Source organism: Osmerus mordax, chromosome 27, assembly GCF_038355195.1.
Source record: "Osmerus mordax isolate fOsmMor3 chromosome 27, fOsmMor3.pri, whole genome shotgun sequence".
Lineage (NCBI taxonomy): Eukaryota > Metazoa > Chordata > Actinopteri > Osmeriformes > Osmeridae > Osmerus > Osmerus mordax.
Genome location: NC_090076.1, coordinates 4,388,112 through 4,412,440, shown reverse-complemented (window position 1 = coordinate 4,412,440; position 24,329 = coordinate 4,388,112). Strand labels below are relative to the sequence as shown.

General features: G+C 41.1%; 1 protein-coding gene across 5 annotated transcripts in view; it reads left to right on the top strand.

Annotated features, from left to right (window-relative positions):
- The window catches only part of slc44a5b (solute carrier family 44 member 5b), a 35,342-nt gene that overhangs the window by 8,377 nt on the left and 2,636 nt on the right, over nucleotides 1-24,329 (top strand). The window contains exons 2-23 of one of the 5 annotated variants that reach the window (XM_067230835.1): nucleotides 2,721-2,769; nucleotides 8,161-8,234; nucleotides 10,155-10,239; nucleotides 10,498-10,582; nucleotides 10,744-10,872; nucleotides 12,179-12,239; nucleotides 12,347-12,470; nucleotides 13,079-13,111; nucleotides 15,649-15,732; nucleotides 15,877-15,989; nucleotides 16,405-16,536; nucleotides 16,980-17,079; nucleotides 17,209-17,301; nucleotides 17,910-17,997; nucleotides 18,286-18,548; nucleotides 18,725-18,819; nucleotides 19,832-19,935; nucleotides 20,804-20,877; nucleotides 21,022-21,092; nucleotides 23,261-23,349; nucleotides 23,431-23,515; nucleotides 23,857-24,240. In XM_067230835.1, the coding sequence (XP_067086936.1) occupies nucleotides 2,721-2,769; nucleotides 8,161-8,234; nucleotides 10,155-10,239; nucleotides 10,498-10,582; nucleotides 10,744-10,872; nucleotides 12,179-12,239; nucleotides 12,347-12,470; nucleotides 13,079-13,111; nucleotides 15,649-15,732; nucleotides 15,877-15,989; nucleotides 16,405-16,536; nucleotides 16,980-17,079; nucleotides 17,209-17,301; nucleotides 17,910-17,997; nucleotides 18,286-18,548; nucleotides 18,725-18,819; nucleotides 19,832-19,935; nucleotides 20,804-20,877; nucleotides 21,022-21,092; nucleotides 23,261-23,349; nucleotides 23,431-23,515; nucleotides 23,857-23,972 (2,147 nt within the window). In that variant the 3' untranslated portion in view covers nucleotides 23,973-24,240. Of the gene's footprint in view, nucleotides 1-2,720; nucleotides 2,770-8,160; nucleotides 8,235-10,154; nucleotides 10,240-10,497; nucleotides 10,583-10,743; nucleotides 10,873-12,178; nucleotides 12,240-12,346; nucleotides 12,471-13,078; nucleotides 13,112-15,648; nucleotides 15,733-15,876; nucleotides 15,990-16,404; nucleotides 16,537-16,979; nucleotides 17,080-17,208; nucleotides 17,302-17,909; nucleotides 17,998-18,285; nucleotides 18,549-18,724; nucleotides 18,820-19,831; nucleotides 19,936-20,803; nucleotides 20,878-21,021; nucleotides 21,093-23,260; nucleotides 23,350-23,430; nucleotides 23,516-23,856; nucleotides 24,241-24,329 lie in introns of those variants that run through there. The other 4 variants (XM_067230836.1, XM_067230837.1, XR_010875210.1 and 1 more) reach the window with 4 other exon arrangements.

Sequence of the window (24,329 nt, the reverse complement as noted above, 5' to 3'; positions counted from 1 at the left end):
AGTAGCAAAATATGTTTGCACTGTTTCTATGTTTCCAAAATGTAAATATTGGATTAGACACCCATTTTTTTTTTCTTTTGAACATAAGCAATTCTTTTTCAGGGAAATGCCTGGAAAAACTGTTTAAAAATCCACATTACAATTCTTCGGATTGCATATTGAAATTTGTTAGCATCATTAGAAATGCTAATTTATCATAATAGGGAAACCAGGAGCCCTTCAAAAACTTTAATTGCCCCAATAATCACAAGTTTTGTTCACAAAACAAACTGAGGTGGATTTCAAATCTTTTATATGAATGTCTGTTTTGACTTTTGGCCTCATATATTTGCACAGGCATACTCAACTATATTATAAGGTTATTGCTAATACCATACAGCACAATTTAAGCCACTGTGAACATATCATTTCTCATCCTTGCTTCAAAATGAGCTGTAGTGACAGTTGGGGCACCCAGCCCAGCCAGCACAGTTAGCAGTGATGCTAGCATCCACAGAGTAGCATGCCTGGCAGGCATTTTCCAGATGTTGTTAACTAGCAGACCTTCATTCAGACTGACCCAATCTTTACACTCAGCTCTCCTCACTGCGCTGGCAGCCTGCAGTGCAGTCTAACCAGGGTGGGCCTGCGTCACTGATGAATGTCAGACCTCCCGGTGATTTTTTGGACCGGGACAAAAATCTGTTTTAGGAAAGCAGCTGAAAAACACAGGAGACCTCTTTAAATAGGCAGACAGCTGGTATAAAGGCGAGTCATCAAAGTAAATGAAAGTATTTATATTCCACATTCTGTCCAGAAGGCAATTGCCACCTACACAAAAGTCCCTAAGGAGACAATAATAGCATTACTTGGACTACAGTATATTATCAACTATATGAAATACCAATAAGCATGCATCACAGGTATTATACATAACGTATGATGTACTGTTGTCTAACTAATGCTATTTTAATAGCCCTAGGGACTTTCATGTACTGTAGGCTGTACTGAAAAACCTGAAATACTAGCCTAGGTTTAAACTGAAAGTATTCAGTGTCTGCTAGTGCTCTTCACATCAAGCGTGTGACTCTACAATCTGGCATGGGACTATTGCTTCCCATCAGCTCTCCCATTTGACCGTGGCTGGCGTCTTTAGCCCACATGTTGGGCGTATATAGAGACTTCTGTGGTTCTCACCAAAGCAAAATCGTCCTGCCCCTTGTTGCTTCACAATCTGTCCTCTCACCATCACCTCCCTTGCATCTCCACCATATGGGCAAACCTGTTTTCACCACAATGGATTTCACACAGGAGACCAGTGTGAGGGTGTTACATATTCACAAACCATAAGGAGATCAATGAAATGTTTTTTTTTTTTTGTCTACTCATATTCCTCCGGCATCGGTCCCAAAGCAGCTTCTACCCAGCTTGGCCCTGGCAGATGCAGTTCTAATTAGCTCTGATGTGAGTTAATGTGATGCAAACTGCTGGTCGTGGGTTTGTAGTTACATCCACTGGGATGTAGCAGCAACTTAAGGCAACTAATGACGCATCACAGAGGACTAGCCAGATTTCTATTAGCGCATCAACTACTGACACCGACCCAACTGATCTCTTACCTCCTATTAATGGTTTCTAAGGCAACTTTAAGTCTGTAATTTGAGAATTGCTGTATCTCTGAACGAGGGCTCTCCTAGCTGCTATGTGTGCTGTGCCATGCCCTGTGATAAAATAGAATCTGCCCCGATGGTTTGCTCATCCCTATTCCCCATTTTTTTGAATCCAGTTTACAACCCTTAATTAGGACAAAACTACTGTACACGGGAATGAGTAACAGATGAAAATGTCTAACGCTGTTTTAATTGGGGCAGTGCAGTGAGAAAAACAATTATGATCATGGTTGTAACCAGATCAGTGCTCTGGGATGAAACCCTTGATTAGAACCAAACTTCTCACCCGCTCACTTCACCATAACCAGTCACAGATGCAGTACTGATAGGTGAGATCTGAGCACAGTGAGAGAAACAAGCAGACAGGATGGTATCTTGTTTGCCTACCCTGAGTGTTCTGAGCGTGCCTGCCAAAGGGGTACTAGCAGTACTAGCGACTCGGCAGATGGGAGAAAGGCTCACTCATGCTGGCCTCAGGTCTGCCCCAGCTGTTCTGAGAAACGACATTCCATGTGTGATGATTGATGCACTCTTCATACTTATTTCCTGCTGGGGCAGTAGTAAGCAGACCTATATGATTAAACACCATTAGAGGGTATCGCAGCCATAGCTTGTTGTGTTCACAGGGTCAAAAGGGGATTCTTCTCTGGTCAAGATAAGCATGTGTTACTTTAGAGAAGGTTCATTATCCAAAAATGCTCTCTTAAATGCTGTGACCATGTTCTTCTTAATAGCTTAGCATGTTAGCATAAATTATACCTTGCCCCAGAGAGGGGCTAGGTGGGAATGTGGATGTTACCTTTTATTGAGTTCTGATCAGTTGAATTCTTTGTTTATTGATGACCTACTGACATAATATTATGCCTAATTGTTCACTAAGGGGGGGGAAAAACAACAACAATTGTTCTTTGAAATAACAATTATTTTCCCCTGTGCCAATGCCATGGTAAAGTTCTGGATAAAGTACAAAGAGATGTATTTTAATGTTGAGTATATTTTTCTTCTGCTAGAATGAGGTTGTTCTCAATTATTGTACATTTTCGGTAACCATCCAATATGCCTCTATTCCAGGTGAGCCTCGCAAGTTTGACCCAACTTTTAGAGGACCCATCCATAACAGGTACTGCCACTTTACTCCTCCCACTTGTCTTTCATTTAGATTTTATCAAAATACTATTAACCATTATGTTTCAAATGTGTAGCCGACATGTGTATAAGATGTGTAAGAAGCTAAGAGACCAGCAAGTAACAAAGACAGTACTCATTTTGTTTTCATTTGTGTTGTATTATATAAGAATGTATGTACATCTCCCTCTCCGTGCTGATAGATTGATCATTTGTCAGGGAGCTTTGATAAAGAGTGAGCTTGAGTGCTGACAGCTCTCTACACTGGCACCAATCAATAGCCATTAGTTGTGCGGGTGGCTGGAGCCCAATGAAACATTACCCGGGAACACACCGGGTTACATCAGAACAACACACTCTTAAAGAACGCAGACAAGGCAGCAGTGAAATGTCTGTGAAATTACTCTTCTTGGAATCTTACCTGACTTGTTGCCTAGTACATAATGTAGTATATGCCATTGCATTCAGTGTTGCATATTCATTGCCTACAGTGTTGCTCAGAAAACTCAAGAAACAGCAAAACTCAGGAAGCTAAGGTTATAAAAGGAAGAGGCATTCATAAGTGGGGACATGACCAGGTTAAAGGAGTCCAAGTACATGTTTAGCAAGGCAGTGAGAGGAGCTAAATGACTTCTCTGAGAGGGTACAACACCAGTTCTCAGCTAAGAACTCTGCATTTGGCTGTAGAGGACTCAGGCAGATCACCAACAACAAACCTAAAACCCCCCACTCTGTTAACGACTCACACCTGGCCAACGATCTGAATGAGTTTGGGGATGGTGTCAGTGACTCCATCCCTCAACTCTAGCCCACCTCGCCCTCCTCTGCAGGGGCATGGGCCTCACTACATCTGCCCACCCCAGAGACCCCCTCATCCCCTGCCACAGTGACGACTATCTCCATCTTCAACACCTCTCTGGAGACATGTGCCAGCCTGCTTCAAGACCTCCACCATCATCCCTCTCCCCAAAAAAACAAGGATCATAGGACTTCATTACTTCTCATCGCCCTGACCACTGACCCCCTGCAGTTTGCCTAGAGAGCCAACAGGTCTGTAGACGAAGCAGTAAACATTGCCCTCCACTCCATCCTCCAGCACCTGGACTCCTCGGGAACCTATGCTAGAATCCTGTTTGTGGACTTCAGCTCTGCCTTCAACACCATCATCCTGGCTCAGCGACTGGAAAGCTCTCCCAACTGAACGTGACTCCACCTGCAGGTGTATTTCAGACTTTCTGTTTGACACAGGCAGCATGTTAGGTTGGGAAAACATGTCTCTGACTCCCGTTCCATCAGCATCGGATCCCCCCAAGGCTGCATCCTTTCCCTTCTGCTCTTCCTCCTGTACACCAACTGCTGCACCTCCAGTCATCAGTCCTTCAAGCTCCTGAAGTTTGCGGATGACACCACCCTCATTGGGCTCATCTCTGGCGGAGATGGGTCCGCCTACAGGTGGGAGGTTGACCATCTGGTGCCCTGATACAGCCAGAACAACTTGGAGCTCAACGCTCTTAAAACAGTGTAGTTGATTGTGGATTTCAGAAGGGAAAAAAAAGAACATGGCAATAAACCAGTTTCTGATTCTGATATTGATCATCCACTAACACTATATTGATACAATGTTAGTGGATGATCAACCCTTTCCCTAATCCAGTGACATCAAGCTTTTTATGTTTTTTTCAGGAATGTCATTGGGTAGTTTAAACAGCATATGGTTCATCTTCACTGTTGAAGGCCAGTTTGACAGGCTGCTGTGAAAGCATGTTCCAATCCTCCAGAGCCTCTTTATCCCACACTCTGGCCCATTTCTCTCCTGCCACTGTGTGAAGATACTTTGATGTTTTCTCTGGCTTAGAGGCTTTTTTTAATGAGAAAAGGGTGAACGGACTCTCTAGCCGTCTTGTTTTTGTACAGGATCACCAACTAAATGGATTCCATATCTGTGGTTATTGAGCTGTCTCTGTCCTCTTATCTGGAGAGGAGAGCAAAAAGAATGTTCGAGAACTAATTCTGCCTGTCCCCAAGCTACTAATATAAATCCACTGCAGTGGCAGTTGGTAAGTGTGATCAATAAAATGCTGTACAGAACACTTTTCAGGCTATATTTTGATTACATAATCGCAACTGGCACCAGGCAAAATGACTTTCTTTGTAAAACAGACAAAACAAAACAAACAAAGTTTGCTAGTTTTATTTAGTGGTATTGGGTTTACTGTATCATATGGGTGGAATCATTTTATAATGATGATTAATTGTGTAGTGTACAATTTATATATATGAAATCCAAGTGTAAGTTCCTTAAATTAATTGTCAGCAGCTGTCCAAATTATTGGAATGACCTAACATTTCCATATTCTGCTTGATAGTAAAATAATAATTATTGCAGAATTTACAGTAAAATGACTGTAACCAATGCTTTATTTTTGAGCATGGAATAATAGCCAGGCAGTATTTTGTGTCAAGATTTAAAAAGAAATTGTGTCCATTGTAAATTTATATTAAATGCTATTATATTATTTCTCAAAAACATTTACTCAACACAGGACTGCTACTATTGTAGAATGTGTAGAACCAAGGCCTCCATTTGTGTTCCATCTTCAACCAAGCTGCTACCTGGATCAAATCAAGCATTGCTTGCACCAACAAAGACATTTGGAGGTTACTCAGATTAGGTGTATCAAGTTATGGGTGTGTTGGGGGGGAAGAGCAGTCTTACTCCTCCTCTCGAATGGCCTCTTCATCAAGGATTTCTCACACAACATACATTTTTCCTAAAACCACAATTTGAATTAAAATCATCAGTCAAGCACATTTATTTATAAAGTAACATGCTATCTATGTAAATCGCAAGGGTTTCTATTTCATACATTTTCAGGCTGTTTGCGATTATTTAGGCAACTCAATTACGTGTATCTAATCAGTTGAATACTTTACACTTTATACTTTACAATTGTTAGTGGTTTTGCATATGATCGACTGTAGATTTCATATCGACTAAAGTTTAACAATGTAGGAAATATTATTTTTACAATGCAACCCTGAGGTACTAGCATCATTGCCTCTATCCCTAGAAACTCCATCTGAGGTCACTGAATGCATGATGGCATCATTATAACTCAATAACTTTATTGCACGGCACAGCAAACCCAGTTCAATCTGTTCTACAAATAAACTAGGTTGACATTGTTTCACCATCCCTAACAGGGCTGTCAGCAGGGTGGACAAACCCAGTCAGATAGGGTTTGCTTTTCTGAGATAAGGAATAGAACAGTTGTTTTCACTTCCCTTTTATCTGCTCCCCTTTCAGCGTTGAACTTTGAACGACTTTGTGAAGGTGGTTCGGATTTAGCATTCACAGTTGTGCTATCTTAGTACAAGCCTTAATAAGGTGGCTGTGTCTGGGGACCTGGGGGAGTTGACTGAAAGCCAGACCTCTTAGTAACATTATGCAAGGTTAGAGAAGACCGGTTTTAGGTGTTCTTTTCTGATCACTCATGATGCCAGATGACTGACTCATATCCTCACAAATGCACTAGAATTCAATCACCATGGCAACCCCAATAATTCACCCTTTTCTTTTGAATGAAATGAAAAAGTACTCTCTCGTCATATATATACAGTGTATATATATATATATAAGGTGGACCCTAGACAAGGAACGCTTTAATATCCGTAGTGTGTACAGTTGTGGCCAAAAGTATACATACATTTTGTGTTTGCCTTGGCATAAAATGACTGCTAACATAATTTCAGTAAGTCATATCATAAGCACAGGGGAAAGTGTGAACTAGTTCTAGCCAGGTGAAATCACTCTATCATTCTGATTGGATTTTAAGAGCAGATTGACTGCTGTAAAAGAGAGGACTATTTGCATATATTGAACATTCTCGCCCCAAAAAAGCATAAAAAATATGAAATGTGCCTTATTGTATTCCAGTATTCTATAGAAACTGAAGATGTAAAAGCAGCAAACTTTGCCAAACACAACATTTGTCATTGCCAAAAATTATGGCCATGACTATATATGATAGGGAGTCAGGTGGATGAGTGGTTAGGGAATCGGGCTAGTAATCTGAAGGTTGCCAGTTCGATTCCCGGCCATGCTTATGTTGTAGACAATGAAAGGCACACAATAACTTAAATTCAATATTATTATTATGGTCACGTTGACAAATGGTAGTGGCAAAATTGACAGCATTTTTTACTTGCACATTTGCTTGGAAGTCGGTGAAACAGTGTTGATCAAATGGAATAATTTAATTATTTGAGGAAGATTCATTGTTTGCCTTCCCAGGTCTTATTTAGCTAAATAAACCTGTACATGTTTTCATAGGCCTACTGCATGTTGATTATAGCTCATAACCATGCATAGTGCTAACAGGATGGCGCCTTTAATGTGAATCAGATCAATTCAGCGATAATAGGCACGTTTAAGCACCAAATGCAGTGGTAATAATAAAGGAAGCTTTTTGTCAGACATGATAGGAATAGCTGTCCCCTATAAGGCTAAACTCAAGCTACCCACTCCAAAGTATTGCCATGAAGTACAGGTTCAGTTCAAAATCATCCGCACTAGTCAAGTAATTGTAAGCTTTGCAATAACTGCAATGGCCCCTAAATTGGTGTAAGAATGCTGCTTTGAAAATGGGATGTACACAGTAGCCTATTTGTCTTTTAAATTCCTAATAAGTTTTATTCCTTTTTTTATTATCCATTGCAGCAAACTGTATATTCTGGTTGTGCATCAGTGAGCTGATTTCCACAGCGCCATCTGCTATGTAATCAGGAAAGGGGGTGTTTGGAGTCTCCAATAAAGCAGACTGTACTGTAAAAGTGCTGTAGGGGTTTGACAGTGGTGTTCCACGCTGCATACAAAGCAAGGACAAGCACTTCCTCAAAGGAGTGCACTGCTGCAACACTAACATCTGAGAGCTCAATCCCTGCTCCTTGCTGTCTTTACCCAACAGGATAGAAGAGGAGAAACAGCCTGAGGGCTTGAGTCATTTTCAGTTTCTTACAAGACAGAGATGGAGAGAACTAGACAGAGTGAAATACAAAAAAAGATGATTGTGATGGTGCGGTGAAAAGAACCTCCACTCTACCCAAAACAAATCGGTTGAGCAAAGATGCTGTTAACTGTTGTTTAAGGGTCTCATGACAAAGATAGTGACGCTCTGCCGATGTTTGGGCTTATGGCAAGTTGCTCTCAAATTATGGCAAATTCTCCACACTGAGTTATGGCCCAAACTATCTAATCCTCAATCCGCCTTTCTCTCTCTCTGTCTGACTTCCTCCTCCCTCCATCTGCCTCCTCTTCTCTTTGTGACCATCCTTCGCCTTCCTTTCCCCTCCACCTCTCCCATCTCTCTGTTTGTCCTCTCTCCAGGAGCTGCACTGACGTTGTGTGCTGTGTTATCTTCGTCATCGTCATCCTCGGTTACATCGCTCTGGGCACCGTGGGTGAGTTGACACATTGCCTCTGATTTAATCAGGCGGGTTTCATAACGACTCATCACAACTGGCCCCCCTGTACTGTGTGTGTGTGCCGCTGTATCGTAGTTGCACAGTTGGTAGTGCTGTGTGTATGTGTGCCTGTGTGTGCAGTTCTGTATTTTTTCTTTTGTTTACCTTTATTTAACCAGGCAGAATCATTAAGAACAATTTTTTTTTTAAGTGACGGCCTGGCAAAAAGCAGAAAAATCTGGTTAAAAAGCACAACGGCACACAACCGCAGCAGTAAAGACATACAGGAAAAAAAAGCTAAAAAGCAACAACAAAATACAAGCAGATTAAACAAAGCATGGCATTAGTAACATAGGGAGTCAGGGGGGATACAAATGTTAAAAGCACAAAGCAAGAAACAGACATTATTTACAACAACCACAATCAAGACATAGACTGACACTGGCAGGTATGAACAAACGATACAGGCAGGTGAGAAAACAAAGCAGGCAACATAGGTACAACAGTAGGACAGACTAGGCAGTTGGCAACAGACAATAATGACAAACCCTGGGGATAAATAGGACAACAAGATACTCTGTGCATGTATGATTCTGCTGTAATTTATTAGATTTATTATATTCTGTTGTGCAACAGAGCAACTGATTGTGAGAAGTGTGTGGGAGGTGGAAGAATGGATTCCCCAGAGACAGACCCATTGCTTAATGGCAGAGAGTTACATACTGTAGCAACATCAAGAGCCTAATGGTTTTGTATGAGTCACTCTCTTGTTTGTAGATCTACTGTAACTCATCCCACTGTTTGCTTGTTTAAAGGTAATATCTCAAACTGGAGTTTTGAATCAGCTTTGTATCCATATTGGGAATCCCTAAAGCCCTTAAGTCATTTTAAAAGCTGTACTTTTCAACTAGTAATTTCTCCTGTCACACGTTCGAATGAGCACACCTCTCTCGCGCTTCTACTTCTTTTGCCTTCACACATTTACACACACTCCCTCCCTCTCTCCATGCACTCATCTTATAATTCCCCCTTCTCACACACACATACTCTGAGTGAGCCAAATGAAATTCCAATTCCTTCTCTCCTCCAAAGTGCTGTTCCTCTCTGGCCCCTTGGCAGTGGAGTCACGTCTCAGTCTGGGCAGAGGAAGGACTGTGTCTATTGCCCAATTACTCTAAAAGAGCTGGCGACATGAAATGGAGGTGACTTCAAATAGACAATGTCGTTTCTGCAATTAAGTGAAGGGCTTTTCATTCTGTCGTCTTCCCTGTCCTTTTCCCACACGTGAGATTTTTTTTCTCCTCACCGTTTAGATGGTGTGAGACAAGGTTGGAGCGGATATTGAAAGGAATGTCCCAGATTTGGCCCACAGAGTAGTTAATCTACGTATATGAACTCCTTTGTGCTGCCGGTGTGCAGGTTAGGAAAAAAAATGAGCACAAGGACCGCACGGTGAATTTGATTTGAAAGTTGTGGCAACACTGAAAACCCTGTGTGAACAGTGCAAATGTATACAAGTGAATACGTGCGGCTTCAAATTGATTTGGCTCAAACTTTGTAAGACATTCATATACAGTATATTAATAAGAAAGGGTATACGGAAATCAAGTTGTCTCTATACTGTATGTTTGAAGTTGTCACTTAATGGATGAACATCCCATTTTCAGCAGTTGTGCATCCATATGAAGCTTCTGTGACTGTGCAGAACAGTAGTCAGTCTCTGATCCGATTTGACCTGCTTTAGTCTTGGGGACCAGCTCTGCTCATGTCATTAGGTAACACACAGACTGACATCCACATTAGGCTACTGCTGTCATTTGTCATGGCCCAAGGGGACTAGGATGTGATCCCGGCTGACACATTGACTGTACTGAAGCACTTGTCAATTAGGCTAATGAGGTGTTTGTGTGTTCGCAGCTTGGATACATGGAGACCCCAGGAAGGTGGTCTACCCAACCGATAGCCATGGACAGTTCTGTGGCCAGCAGGGGACCCCTAATGTGTGAGTGTAACTATGGCTAAGAAAGGCCAAAAATACTGCCTCATAGTTGCCAGCCTTCTTTTATTTTAATCATCATTCAAAGTTCTGTAATGTAGCGTGTTGTTGTTTTTTTATTCTTCTTCTTTCCAAGGAGACTTTCTGTAACTTCAATTTCATACATACATTTTATGTTATAGACAAGGGTGCAATTTCTTCTTACATATTTTATTTTGTGTTAAACTGCAACTTGCTTTTGTTGTCCTTCCCCTGTCCTCTCAGAAATAAAGCCATATTATTCTACTTCAACATATTGCAATGTGCCAATCCTGCAGTCCTCATTAACCTTCAGTGCCCTACCACCCAGGTAAGAGATGAAGACCTTTTAAAGCAGATGTAAAATGACTATTTTACGTTCCCATTGATTTCCCTCTGCTCCTAATTAAGCCTGATGCTCTCTCAGTAAGACGTATTTCCCTTCACTTTGTTTCTTAGTTTTTATCTGTCTCTCTTTCTCTCCCATCGCAGCTGTGTGTCTCCAAGTGCCCTGACAGATTTGCTACCTACCTGGACATGCAATACAACTACAGGTACAACAAGAGCTACTGGGATTACTATAGACAGTTCTGCAAGCCCGACTTCGACAATCCAAGCAAGGTACTGAAACTTCCTCTGCACATGGGCATTCAACTAAAACATTTAATTGGTGGCCAAGGAGCGAAGCTGCGGAGCCACTTAAGTGTTTCTACCTTTTCTTATTTTTCTTATGCATCTTCTTCCGCCATTGGAGTCTATGGCAGCCCCTAGAACTGTATGGTAAAAAGTTGTGAAATTTGGCACACTCATTAAGGACAGGCCCCTCTTTATTTACACCAAGTTTCATGTCTCCCATTGGAGACATGGAGCTATATTTGGACATTGTGATAGTCTTTTACTTAGATTTATTCATCAGTGAGTTTCCTTTACTGTATGGATTTGACAGCCTAAGGATTATTGTGAAATGTTGTCAGCCAGTGGCATACACTGCAATATACATACAATGATGACAAATACTGCAAAAACTAAATGCAAACATCATTGTCGAGATGGAACATATGAAATTTATATATATATATTTAGTTAGCAAATAAATATTGCATCATCTGTGCCCAGTTTTATGTGAGGCCCTAATGTCGTCCTTAGTGAACTTTTTATAACCTTCATATCTCGTAGAAGGTATGAAAGTAGGTTCTCATAAGGGCCAATAAGATGGATAGTCAGACCTAACATACTGTACATGTTCTTACTCATGGTTAATGCAAATATCAACCTTAGGTTGACAGAAACCATACTGTACGAGATTCCAAATTCAAATCCCCCTACGTACATCGTTTTGGATAAAAGCATCTGCTACACTAATACATTATCATTATTATTATTATTATAAACAATTATACTGAATAGACTGTCTATATCAATACAGGAGAGGTCTGGTGAAATATATAGGATATAGAGAGTAGAACTCTTAAAAAAAGGCATTATTTCATCCACAGATGGCACCAACTGATGTCATTGACTGTACTTATCTTTGTAAATAACTGGCAGAGAGGCACCTGCTGTGACGCTGGTGTGCATTCGTCAGCCGTTCTGGCATGACAAGTCAGATGGCCAGTGGACACGGACATGTTTGTGTGGGAGCAGACCATCACACCATCGTGCCTTTTTGTGCTAAATCATCGATTCACCCCCCTCACTCTGTATACAGAGTCTGCGACAGAATACGGAGCCATGCGTGACGTAGATAGCAGACATTGCTTCCTACTACAGTACTATGATGACACAGTGTTTCTCAGACACACACACCCACAGTCCTTATTGTGTTGTTAGATAAGCGGACACTCACAAAGTGAAGTCACCAAATCCGAACATTTCATCGAGTGAATCTGTAATGTCACTCAAATCGTTTATTTCTTCTACTTTTTAGCCAGTAGCACAAGTCTTACGAGATGAAGACTGCCCATCCATGATAGTGCCGAGCAGGCCATGTGAGTGAATCCCCAGATGCATTTGATCATTTTTTCCCGATTAGTCATTTTATCTCAGTCACTGACCACACCCAACACCTAATGAAAATCCTGCATTTGTGTTCCAGTCCTTCAGCGGTGTTTCCCTGACTTCATCACCAGGAACGGAACACTAACTGTTGCCAACAAGACTAACTTCAAAGATGGACTAGGTAAAACGAGGAGTGTTGTCGATCTCAGAGACGCTGCCAAGTAAGTTGTGTGCGACTGTACTCTACTGTACTTGTAACTCTAAACACAGTAGTTGTACTGTACTCTGCTGTGAACTCCACGTGGGAGAAATTTGATACAATAGGGTTGTTGTTGTACAAGAGCAAATGGTGAACCTGTAAACTGTACGTACAGCACTCAAGGCTTTGTGGAGGCCTTGTATTGAAACTGTCATGTTGTCATAGGGAATCCTCCTTTGCAACCAGAGAGAGCTGGACAGCTATTTCAGGGTAGGACAACTGGGCATGTCACTCATGCCCAGTTTTGTGTGGATCATTCAAGCACATCGATAGCCATCTATGCATGTTTGCATGGAAATGCAGCTCAAAGTCTAGCTGGGGTACTTCCATAAGATTTTCTTTTATTGTATTGCCCACATCTTGCTTTTTGATGCAACTACCAATAAAGATGTTCTTGTGGAAGTCATGAGAGGATATGAGTAGACAGACTTCCCAGGCGATGCTTGTATTAGATCAATGAGCTGTCATTACCTGCCCTCACAATGATAAGTTTGCAATGATCTAATTCTGTATGGCTTTTTGACATCAGGAATACTGAATAACCCTCCTCAAATGCATTTCATTTTCTAGCCAAGTTACCGCCGTGCAGCAAGGAGTGGAAAGGTCTCAAAATGATTGTTTCAACATTTAATCTTGCCTTTGTGTAGACTAGACACTGTGTGACACAAACTAACCTTCCTACCTGTGCATCATGGGAAATCTGTTCCTGTCCATGTCTGACATCATTCAGACATGGACAGGAAATAGGACAGAAAATCTCAAATATGATACTAATTTACTTTTCTCATGTACTCATAGTATGTCGCACTACAACAATCAGTCTGTAAAATAATGTTTTATCTTATTGATAGTGACATTGGACTGTTGCTTACTCATGGCATTGAAGCAAATATGACATTTAGATAGATATTGCACACCATAATCACATTCACTGATTCCCATTCTTCATTAATTTGACTCTTGTCAAAAACAGCTGTTAAATGGGTAATGCTCTGGGAATTTGATAGTTTTCAGGCCACAAAAGGTCTATTTGCGTTGATTCTTCAAAGTTTGCAAAGGACAAGACTCACAAGTTATGGGTGTGTTGGAAGGAGGTGTCTGGAGGAGGAGTTGTGCAATGCTCTTTCTCCTAAATGGCCTCTTCATCACCGATTTATTACGCAACGCAATTTATTTACCAAACCACAGTTCCAGTAAAGACCAATAAGTCAATCACATTTGTTTGGAGCAACATACAGTACCGTCTATGTAAACGGCGAGGGCAAGTTATGTCAACACATTTGCTGACATAAATAAATTATATTAACATACCCCAATTGGACATGACATTAAGTAACTAATCATTTTAGATGGATTTGAAATGTATTGATTATTCATGCAGATCAATGAAATCGATTAATCAATTTAAGACTTTCTAAACAATAATAAGTGGTAAGAACAGCCAGGATTAACAATAGGTTTCACAGCAACCCAAGGCATCAGTGACTTTCCTGGTGCCCCAGAGCCTTAGCTAGCCTTAGCTAGGCTCCTTTGCAATGTTTTGTTTGCAACCTATAACTCTAAAGGCCATGTAATATAAATAATCATTCTAAAAGAAGAGATTACCAATACCTCTGAATGTCGAGGCTGACCTTGAGATGGTGTGGAAACAAGGTCCATTTCATAACGATGCTCACTCCTGAACAGATTTCTACAGCCTGCTCTTTCAATGCTGGCCCTGTCCTCTGTCTGACCTACCTAGAGAGAGATTCCTGAGTCATAGGACACCGTGGTGCCTCTGTGTATTGTGGCACTTAGTTGTTGTTCAGTACCTGTGTCCTGATGTTGTCACTTGCCCTTTGGTGCTCTTGTTGTTTAGACTCAGGCAATGATATCCTTGTTGTTATGGCTAGCATGCCATTCTAAACCGGAGACAACTCTGAACCTTTGTAATAATTTATATGTCAATTATAAAATAAACAACATTTTTGAATTTGGTTTTTAGGACAAAGCATTTTATTTATGTTACACTGTCGCCCAGCTAAAAACAACAGTTCTTCTACAGATTGGATGAACTTGGCCCAATTCCATATACGCCTTGTGTTTGTGGAATGTGATAGCCGACAACATGTTGATGAATGTAGTGTTCTGGAGGATAAACAAAACATCTAGATGTTGACCAACCTCAGGTTTTCTCTTCCACGCCACGAACCTCAATACTAATGTGTTAGACTCCTTTGGGATTGCTATTTTCTATCATTCTATACCACTTTTACGTCCATTCAAATTTTGAATGATTTTTGCATTGTCTCAGCAGTGTATTTTAACGGCAAACGAACTGGCATAAATGTACAGTACATTATGCACAAACAATTCCTACTTGCAAATAGGTTCTTGACAATAATACACAGACAGATATATTATACGTGTATATAATATATACACTTATATATTATAATTTGTGACTCTTTTGTACCCTAATATCAGACCTAAATATGATCATTCATTTATGCATCTTCGGTAGAACATTGTTTCTAGTTATTGATTGGAACTGAATATTTACTCAAGAAGAGTACTGCACACCATGCACCGTGCCAGGGGAAGGTTGCTTCTAGACTGCTGCAAAGGCTAGCTGATAACTTGGCTAGCTCTGTAGAGGCTAACTGTCTCGTGTTAGAATTGCCCAAGGCTTTCGTCTGTTTCCGAACTAGGATGAAGGAGAAATCCTGTATAGTTCTAAGACTTTTTTCCTATTTCCCCCCTGTTATTTCTTCATTCTGCTTTTGTATTGAACATGTTAATGTGCTGTGGACAAAACTTGAGACCCATTGTAAATACTCAAGCCCATCTACTGTATACATTCCCTTGTAAACCTTCATGATGGTGTCTATGCTGCTGCCCTACACTAGTGACTCATTGCCTTAAAAACATTGCTGCTTCCTAGTGCTACTGTACTAATGTTTAACATCGACACATTTATAACGGAGTTCTGCCCACAGCCTGTGAGTTGTGCAAAACCCTTATAAAAATGCCCAGTGTGCTGTGTCAACCAAAAACAATGCCATGACAAGCAAAACAAAAATGTGCTCTAATTCTCTTTGTTTTCTTTCATCCTTCTCTATCTTTATTCCTCTCTCTTTCCTTTCCCCTTCCTCTTCCAGTGGCATTACCAGTCTGCTTGATGCCAAAGAGGTTGGCATGAAGATCTTTGAGGACTATGCCAGTTCTTGGTATTGGATTCTAATGTAAGAAACACTTAACAGATTTGTAACATTTCATGATCTCATAGAATGTGTTTTGTCCAGTTGTTGGTGATACACTGCTTTGGATAAATGTGTCTTCTAATGAAATACATGTGAATGTGTGTGTTTGTGTGTGCATTCTTACAGTGGTCTAGTTATAACAATGGTGGTCAGCCTGGCCTTTATCCTGTTGCTGCGATTCACTGCTGGTGTGCTGCTGTGGCTTATCATCTTTGGGGTTATCGCTGCTGTGGGCTACGGTTAGTATATTGTGTGCAGAGCACTCCACACTGACACATAGTGGCTACTCATAGAAATACCTCAACAACGGAGCCAATTATTCCAGAGGTGGTCTCTGAAAAAAATGTCATACAGTCCACGTGTTAAATGCACACCTACACATGCCGAACATCCCTGTATTTAGAAGCGTGTGGGAGATATTTCCTAAACCTTCTCACATCTCGCTGTCTCTCACATCCACCCACAGCTCAGCACCTCTGTTGTCATGGCGAACTTGAGCTAATAAAGCCCTGATGTTCTTCCATCAGTGTTTTTTCAAAACATATATTTTCTTTCACATTTTTCACCCCTTTGTCTATTTTTTGGTTTTGTTTCTCTCTCGCCATCTGTAACCCCCCTCTTTACCGACCCCACCCTGTACATACTTTAATTTAGGTATCTGGCACTGCTATTGGGAGTTCAGCACATTGCGAGGGAAGCCAGACGCCGATGTCACAGTCTCAGATATTGGTTTCCAAACTGACTTCAGGGTTTACCTACAGCTTAGTCAGACCTGGCTGGTCTTCAGTGAGTGGAACCCTTTTCCTTATTCCTCCATAGTCACTGAGCGCACTCTATATGCTTTAAATTGGTGGTCTCCAACCCTGGTGCTCAGGGCCCACTGTCCTATATGTTTTAGATGTTTCCCTGCTCCAACACACCTGATTTAAATGAAGGGGTTGATATCAAGCTCTCTAGAAGCCAAATAACAACCCATTTGAATCAGGTGTGTTTGAGCAGAGAAACATCTATAACTTACAGGACAGTGGGCCCTGAGAAGCAGGGTTGAAGACCACTGCTTTAGGTGACCTTCAATAGTAATTCAGAAGATATCTAGTGCTGTGAATCAAGTTGTCAATAAAGTTATTGAATACATTTTTATTTACTTTCCTTTCCTTTATGCAGAGGTGTAGCCTGATTTGTGCTTTTTCTATTGTCAAACTTTCGTTTTCTCTTGTTTTCATTTACAGTGATCTCCTTGTCAGTCATTGAGGTGGTCATTGTGATAATACTTATATTTCTAAGGAGGAGAGTACGTATTGCCATCGCACTTCTGAAGGAGGGAAGCAAGTGAGTGCCATCCTTCCATATGAACAAAATTTTCACATGTTTTGTTCTTTTTACATAGGCCAATCCTCCAACTACCTTGTTTTATCGCTCTTTTTTAACTTTTTCTTTCTGTGTTTTTTTTTTGCCAAGGGCAATTGGCTATATTATGTCCACCCTGTTCTACCCGATCATCACCTTTGTGCTACTGGCCATCTGCATAGCCTACTGGGCTGTCACAGCAGTGTATCCTGTCAAACATGTGCATACAGTACCATCACAAATGTTGCTACTATGGGAAAAAAACTCGGTTTGGAATACTTTAGGTCAACGCTATTTGTTTATTTCACACCGCGGTGTGGAGACGTTGCATGGTTTGTGTAAAATGTTTTGTGTCCAGGCTACATTCTCTTCAGTTGTATATTTTGATATATATATATGCAAAGCAGGTTCACATAAGGTTCACTAACGATGATTGGACATTCCGACTTGAACGGGCTACTGAGTAATTCAATTCCAATTAAGTGACGGCTTTATGAAAAGCCCCAACTTGGGTTGACACTATGCAACACTCAAACACTTGGAACTTGTTTACACAAAGGTGTTGAAATGAATACTAGTTGAAGCAGAATTTAACTCACTTCAAATATGTTATTGCGTAATTTCATCCCCAATAGTGTAGTAATACTTTATGTCATGGCTTTGCTGTCTGTTTCATTTAGTCATTTAGCAGAAGCTCTTATCCTGTTTCTTGCAAATATGTTTCAGTAAGACAAGTTACTATTACAATACTGTATAGTATGCATTGTTGTTATATTGTCCAGTGCTACAGCCCTTAACAGCTTTACCCCTAGCTTTTTGGCATCTTCTGGTGACGCAGTCTACAAAGTCATGTCCACGCAGTCCAACTGCATGTACTCCAACCTCACTTGTGATCCAGAGGTCAGCTCTACGTTCTATGTTACATTGTGGCCTAAACCAAATCTCATGTTTGTCTACAGTGTTGGGTGGATTTAAGATGTTTACAATTAGCCCTGTAGTTGCATTTTAATAGGCTATACTAAACACGGGACAGATAAGTATTAGGAATAACTTCAAATGACTGCTAAATTTGATCAAACAGAACAGTTCAAATGAATCATGTTGCTTCGAAAGATAATGGTACCCTCATTGTATTGAACCCTGTAAATGAAACCCGATAACAACCACACTTCTCTGGTCCGCCGACAGACATTTGGTCAGACCAATGTCACCAAGGTATGCCCAGGCTCCCAGTGCACATTTGCCTTCTACGGCGGGGAAAGCCTCTACCATCGCTACATCTTCGTGCTGCAGTTGTGCAACCTGCTGGTGTTTCTGTGGCTGGTCAACTTCACCATCGCCCTGGGCCAGTGCACTCTGGCCGGGGCTTTTGCATCCTATTATTGGGCCCTGAAGAAGCCCAATGACATCCCCACATGTCCCCTTTTCTCCTCCTTCAGCAGGGCCATACGGTGAGTGAACAGGTACCCTGGCACAGTACAGTTATGGGGTTTAAACAAACATAATGAGTTGGGTTGGGGTTTTATGATGTGTGCAGGACTATCTCAGTACTGGTGTAGTTTGCAGGGGCTGTACGTACATTTACATTTGCGTGTGTGCGCGTGCATGTTGTGTGTGTTTGTTACAGTTATCACACAGGTTCCCTGGCTTTTGGTTCTCTGATCCTGGCTGTGGTCCAAATGTTCCGCATAGTTTTGGAGTACCTGGATCACAAACTTAAAGGTATGCTACTCTACGAATGCATTAAAAGGAAAAAGGAAGAAAAAAAGCTTTCTGATTGGTCAAAACAAATCCTGCATGATGATTTTTTCAACCAATGATTTGGGGGATTTAGTATTAAAGTCAGTTGTTCTATATTATGGCAACCACCAAGCACCGCGGGGGGCCTCATATAATTTAGGAAGGCTTCATACATCAAACAATTTTACAAAAAGCTAAAACAAAAAAGGAACCAGAATACCTCTGGGAGGGAACGTACACGGAGGTTCTCTCGTTCTCCGGTATGTGTTGCGTCAGCCTGGAACACAAAGCCAAGCATGGTTATCAAGCTCACAGATATGTTCCACTGCCTCTCGGGTGGACTCCAATTGTTTTGGGGCTGGTTCCTTTTATCCCTGCTTTCTACTCTTATTAGCTGACGGGACGTGGTTGTGCAACCTATCAGCTGATTGGAAAGCGGGGGGGTCAGATGGCTGAGCGGTTAGGAAGTCGGGATATTAATCAGAAGGTTGTTGGTTCGATTCCCGGCTGTGCAAAATGACGTTGTGTCCTTGGGCAAGGCACTTCACCCTACTTGCCTCAGGGAGAATGTCCCTGTACTTACTGTAAGTCGCTCTGGATAAGAGTGTCTGCTAAATGACTAAATGTAAATGTAAAGCGGGAACGGGACGATTTTTGCCACAATATTCAAACTGAATTCAGTGTTTAATCACGTGTAATATATACAGGGTTCCCACAGTCATGAAAAATCTGGAAAAAGGCTGAAAATGTCAAATATAGGTTGATTTGCAAGACAATGAATGACATTTTGTGAAACTAGACCTATTTTACACTTGGGCTTACTCTAAGGTGTGCCTGTTTGAAGGACAACATGTTGTTAACATTATATTTAATGCTAACTTTTAGAATTGGAAAAGATGTTGAAACCCTGAATGTACTGTAGCTTTGTAATGTGAGGATGAATACTAATCTTCTTGACAACAATGGTGATATGATGATGATGATGTCTTCCCAGGCGCTCACAATGCATTTGCACGGTTCCTCCTCTGCTGCCTCAAATGCTGCTTCTGGTGCCTGGAGCATTTCATAAAGTTCATGAACAGGAACGCCTACATCATGGTGAATAAAGGCTTAATTGCTTGTTTCAGAAACGAAATAGTACAGATTTGCTTCCAGTATAGTCTCTAGGATTCAAGCATGTTGGATTTGGATCTGCCCATAACTTAAAGCTGCAAGAGGTAAAGGGAGGGGGGGACCCATTATCGGCTATTCAAGCTCTCCAACGTTCCAGACCCCAGTATCGGCCAAGACCGTTTCTTCCGTTAAAATTGTTGAAGATTTGCTGCAGCAACGAATGAAAGTACCGTAACTCACCGACATGTATACACCTCTTACTTTGATATTTAAGTATATATACATGCTCTCAAACCCGTACGTGTAGTATATGTCTTGCGCAGCGTCAAACTTGACATTTCTCTCTTAAAAGTTGTTGGAGAAGTTGTTGGAGAAGTTGTTGGCTAACTACCAAAATGAAAAAAAAAAATTTTCAGTTCGATTTTTAAGCTGGAATGTTTTGTTATAGTGTATCTACATATCAAAGTACAATGCAGTGACATCACATTTTTTATTTGTATTATATCTACATTTTCGTAAAATTCCTGACAAGCATCGAGAGCTAGCCAAACGATAATGGGTCCACTTGGGCACTTTCCTCGAGCTTGAACTTGGTTTACAGTGGTTTTTAGTAATAAGCCAAGGAGGAATACACGCCTCGCAGAAGGTGATAGGCTGGAACAGGATTGCTGGAACATAATTGGTGGGAAAGGAATGGTCCACTTCAAATTAGAAATAGTAATTCCACTGGCACTGAACTGTCTGTGTTTATAAACTACTCTTAGAGAGCCTCATTAGCTTACATGTTTATAGGGGATGAAAAAAAATCGTACCTATTGTAACTTTAACATTACTCACACTTGTCATTTTTTAGATAGCAATATATGGGAAGAACTTTTGCACTTCAGCCAAGGATGCTTTCTTTCTGCTGATGAGGAACGTTGTGAGGTAAGACTGTCTGTGCCTTTCATCTGTCAAGTGTACCTGGGTGTGTCTCTTTCTGTTGCTCGGTCACTTTTCGTCACAAAGGTTGTCTGTTCTTCTCTGGGTCTCTGGGATTCTCCTCCATTCTGGCTTTTCTCTCGTCTGCAGGGTGGCTGTCCTGGACAAGGTCACAGACTTTTTACTCTTCTTGGGAAAACTGCTTATTTCAGGAAGTGTGGGTGAGTTCCCTTTCCTCAGTCTGTAGGTGCGCTGATTAAGAAGACTCAATCAACTTTCTCTGTGTGTCTTTCAGTTTAACATATGTTTTATACTGTACATGGTATTTATGGGTAGTGTTGTCAAAGTACCAAAATGTCAGTAACCGGTACCAATACCAGTGAAATTTCACGGTACTCAATACCATTTTAGAAACCAAAGCAGTCACAGTCACCTACAATATCTAAGGCTGTAGCCTACTTATGACAACAACAAGACATTAATAATCACAATGCATATAGCATTGTGTGGACTGAGTGTAGACATTAAGCAAACTCAGCAGATGACTTGGAGATCATTTGTAAAATTCAAAAATATAAATCTTGACTTGAACATCATTTATAAGAAGTAGAAAGACATTACTCATGGGTAGGAGATATCTGCCCCAAAGAATGGAGTGACATCACAACCCTTCATTTAGGAAATGTTTAATAAATAAATAGTAAAATACAGTGCATCCAGAAATTATTCACAGGCCTTCACTTTTTCCACATGGTGTTATGTTACAAAATTTATGAAATTATTTTTTTCCCCTCAAAATTCTACACATTTTTGTATTTTTGTAAATCTTAAAAACAAATCACATACATAAGTATTCACAGCCTTTGCCATGACACTCAAAATTGAGCTCAGGTGCATCCTGTTTACACTGATCATCCTTGAGATGTTTCTACAACTAGATTGGAGTTCACCGATGGTAAATTCAGTTGATTGGACATGATTTGGAAAGGCACACACCTGTCTATATAAGGTCCCAGAGTTGACAGTGCATGTCAGAGCACAAACCAAACCATGATGTCCAAGGAATTGTCTTTAGACCTCTGAGACAGGATTGTATCGAGACACAGATCTGGGGAAGGGTACAGAAAAATGTCTGCAGCATTGAAGGTCCCAATGAGCCCAGTGGCCTCCATCATCCGTAAATTTAAGAAACCTGGAACCACCAGGACTCTTCCTAGAGTTGGCCGCCCGGCCAAACTGAGCGATCGGGGGAGAAGGGTCTTAGTCAGGGAGGTGACCAAGAACTTGATGGTCACTCTGACAGAGCTCCAGCGTTGCTCTGTGAAGAGAGGACAACCTTCCAGAAGGACAACCATCTCAGCAGGCCTATATGGTAGAGTGGCCAGACGGAAGCCAATCCTCAGTAAAAGGCACATGACAGCACGTCTGGAGTTTGCCAAAAGGCACCTGAAGGACTCTCAGACCACGAGAAACAAAATTCTCTGGTCTGATGAAACAAAGATTGAACTCGCTTGGCCTGAATGCCAAGCATCTTGTCTGGAGGAAACCAGCCACCGAGCTCATGAGGACATGGAACGTTGAGTACATTTCTAGGAGCCCTATATAAAACCTAAACAAAAGCTATCTAGCATGCGGTTTCCTTTTTCTGTGCTTGCGAAGGCTATGCTAATTGTCACCCACCCTCCCATAGTGTGATACCATTTAACTCCCTTGATTTCCTGTATTCATTGTCCAGTCCTCTGAGATGCTCAACTTGAGTGTATCAGACAACTGCACCTTATAGATCTATAATGAATACATTGATTTTGTCTTGAACTTGTACTATCTAATATGTCTTCACAAGCTTGTAGCATCATTCTCAAAAATAGTTGAGGCTGTAATTGCTGTTAAAGGTGCTTCGACAAAGTATTGCGCAAAGTCTGTGAATATTTATGTACATGTTATATTTTCGTTCTTAATTTTTGCTAATCTATAAAAATTATTAAACAATTTATTTTCACTTTGGCATTATGGGTTATTGTGTGTAGAATTCGGAGGGAAAATATGAATTGAACCCATTTTGGAATAAAGCTGTAACATATGTGGAAAAGGTGAAGCTCTGTGAATACTTTCCGGATGCACTGTAAAGAGTAAAGGAATGTATGCATAGACAAGGTATATGAAAATACAATCATATTATTGGTTCATTACTTAAACAGTAATAATCATATTTTGATTAATGGGAGAAATGCATTCAATTGATGAACACATAGGCATGAGAATGATTAGATACTGTATGTTGGGATGGCATGTGAGTTCAGATTCTCACAACTCTTAGCATCTGTCCCATTCGTTATGTAGAAGGTCTTGAAAGTCCCTAATGAACACTTGATCTGTGTCCTATTTTCAGGTGTCCTAGCATTCTTCTTTTTCACTCGTAAGATACCAGTAATTCAAGAGGAGGTGCCATCTTTGAATTACTATTGGGTCCCCTTACTGGTAAGAAGTAATACTTTCACAACTATGGATTGTTCGTTTTGATCCCCACTGCTGACTGGCACTGACTTTTCTCCTTTGCAGACGGTGATATTTGGATCCTACATGATTGCACATGGCTTTTTTAATGTCTATGCCATGTGTGTGGACACCTTGTTCCTGTGCTTTTGTAAGTACACTATTTACAATTAATGTACAATTACTGTAAATTGACTGTACTTGTACAGTACGTTGGTCCCTACTGGCAGAATTTGGCACCATTCTGGTGCCAAATTCAGAAAAATCAAAGACCAATCACTCGCTGGAATGCATCCGCATGTGGTTCTACCTGACTTGAACCAAAAAGATTTACTCCCAGCGCTAACTGACTTTCCTGCTTAAGCTTCGTCCTTTTGACTCTGCTGACTCCTGTTCTCTCCTCTTTTTTCATCCTCCTTCCTTCTCTCTATGTGCTGCTCACCCTCCTCTGCTCTGCGGCTATGCTTCTCTTCCCCCGCTGGCCTGGTCCAGGTGAAGACCTGGAGAGGAACGATGGCTCTTCCGCCAAGCCTTTCTATATGTCCCCTGGCTTACACAAGATCCTGCGCAAGGGAGACCAGGGAGCCAAGCTATACACTGGCTCTTGATACCCCTCCATTCACTTATGAATAGACTTGTACACACTCACACTTTACTGTCTGTGGATTGTGTGTGAACCTTTCAAGAGGAAGGCCTCTCTAGGCTGGACTCAGTCTTCTGAAAAGGAAATGTATTAGTTCCTCGGAATGGAGTGAGATTTGGAGTCTATGAAGAGGCTTTGTTCACCTTTGCTATCTGTTACTGGCCTTTTGTTGTGCTGTGCATCAGTTCCTTTTCACCTTCTCTGGACTCTGCTGATCTCTGCCTTACCAAGAGCACTGCAGCGCAGTGTGTGTGTGTGTGGGGGGGGGGGGGCGGGGAGACAAGTAATATTGTGTGTGTGTGTGCGTGTGTAGATGAATGTG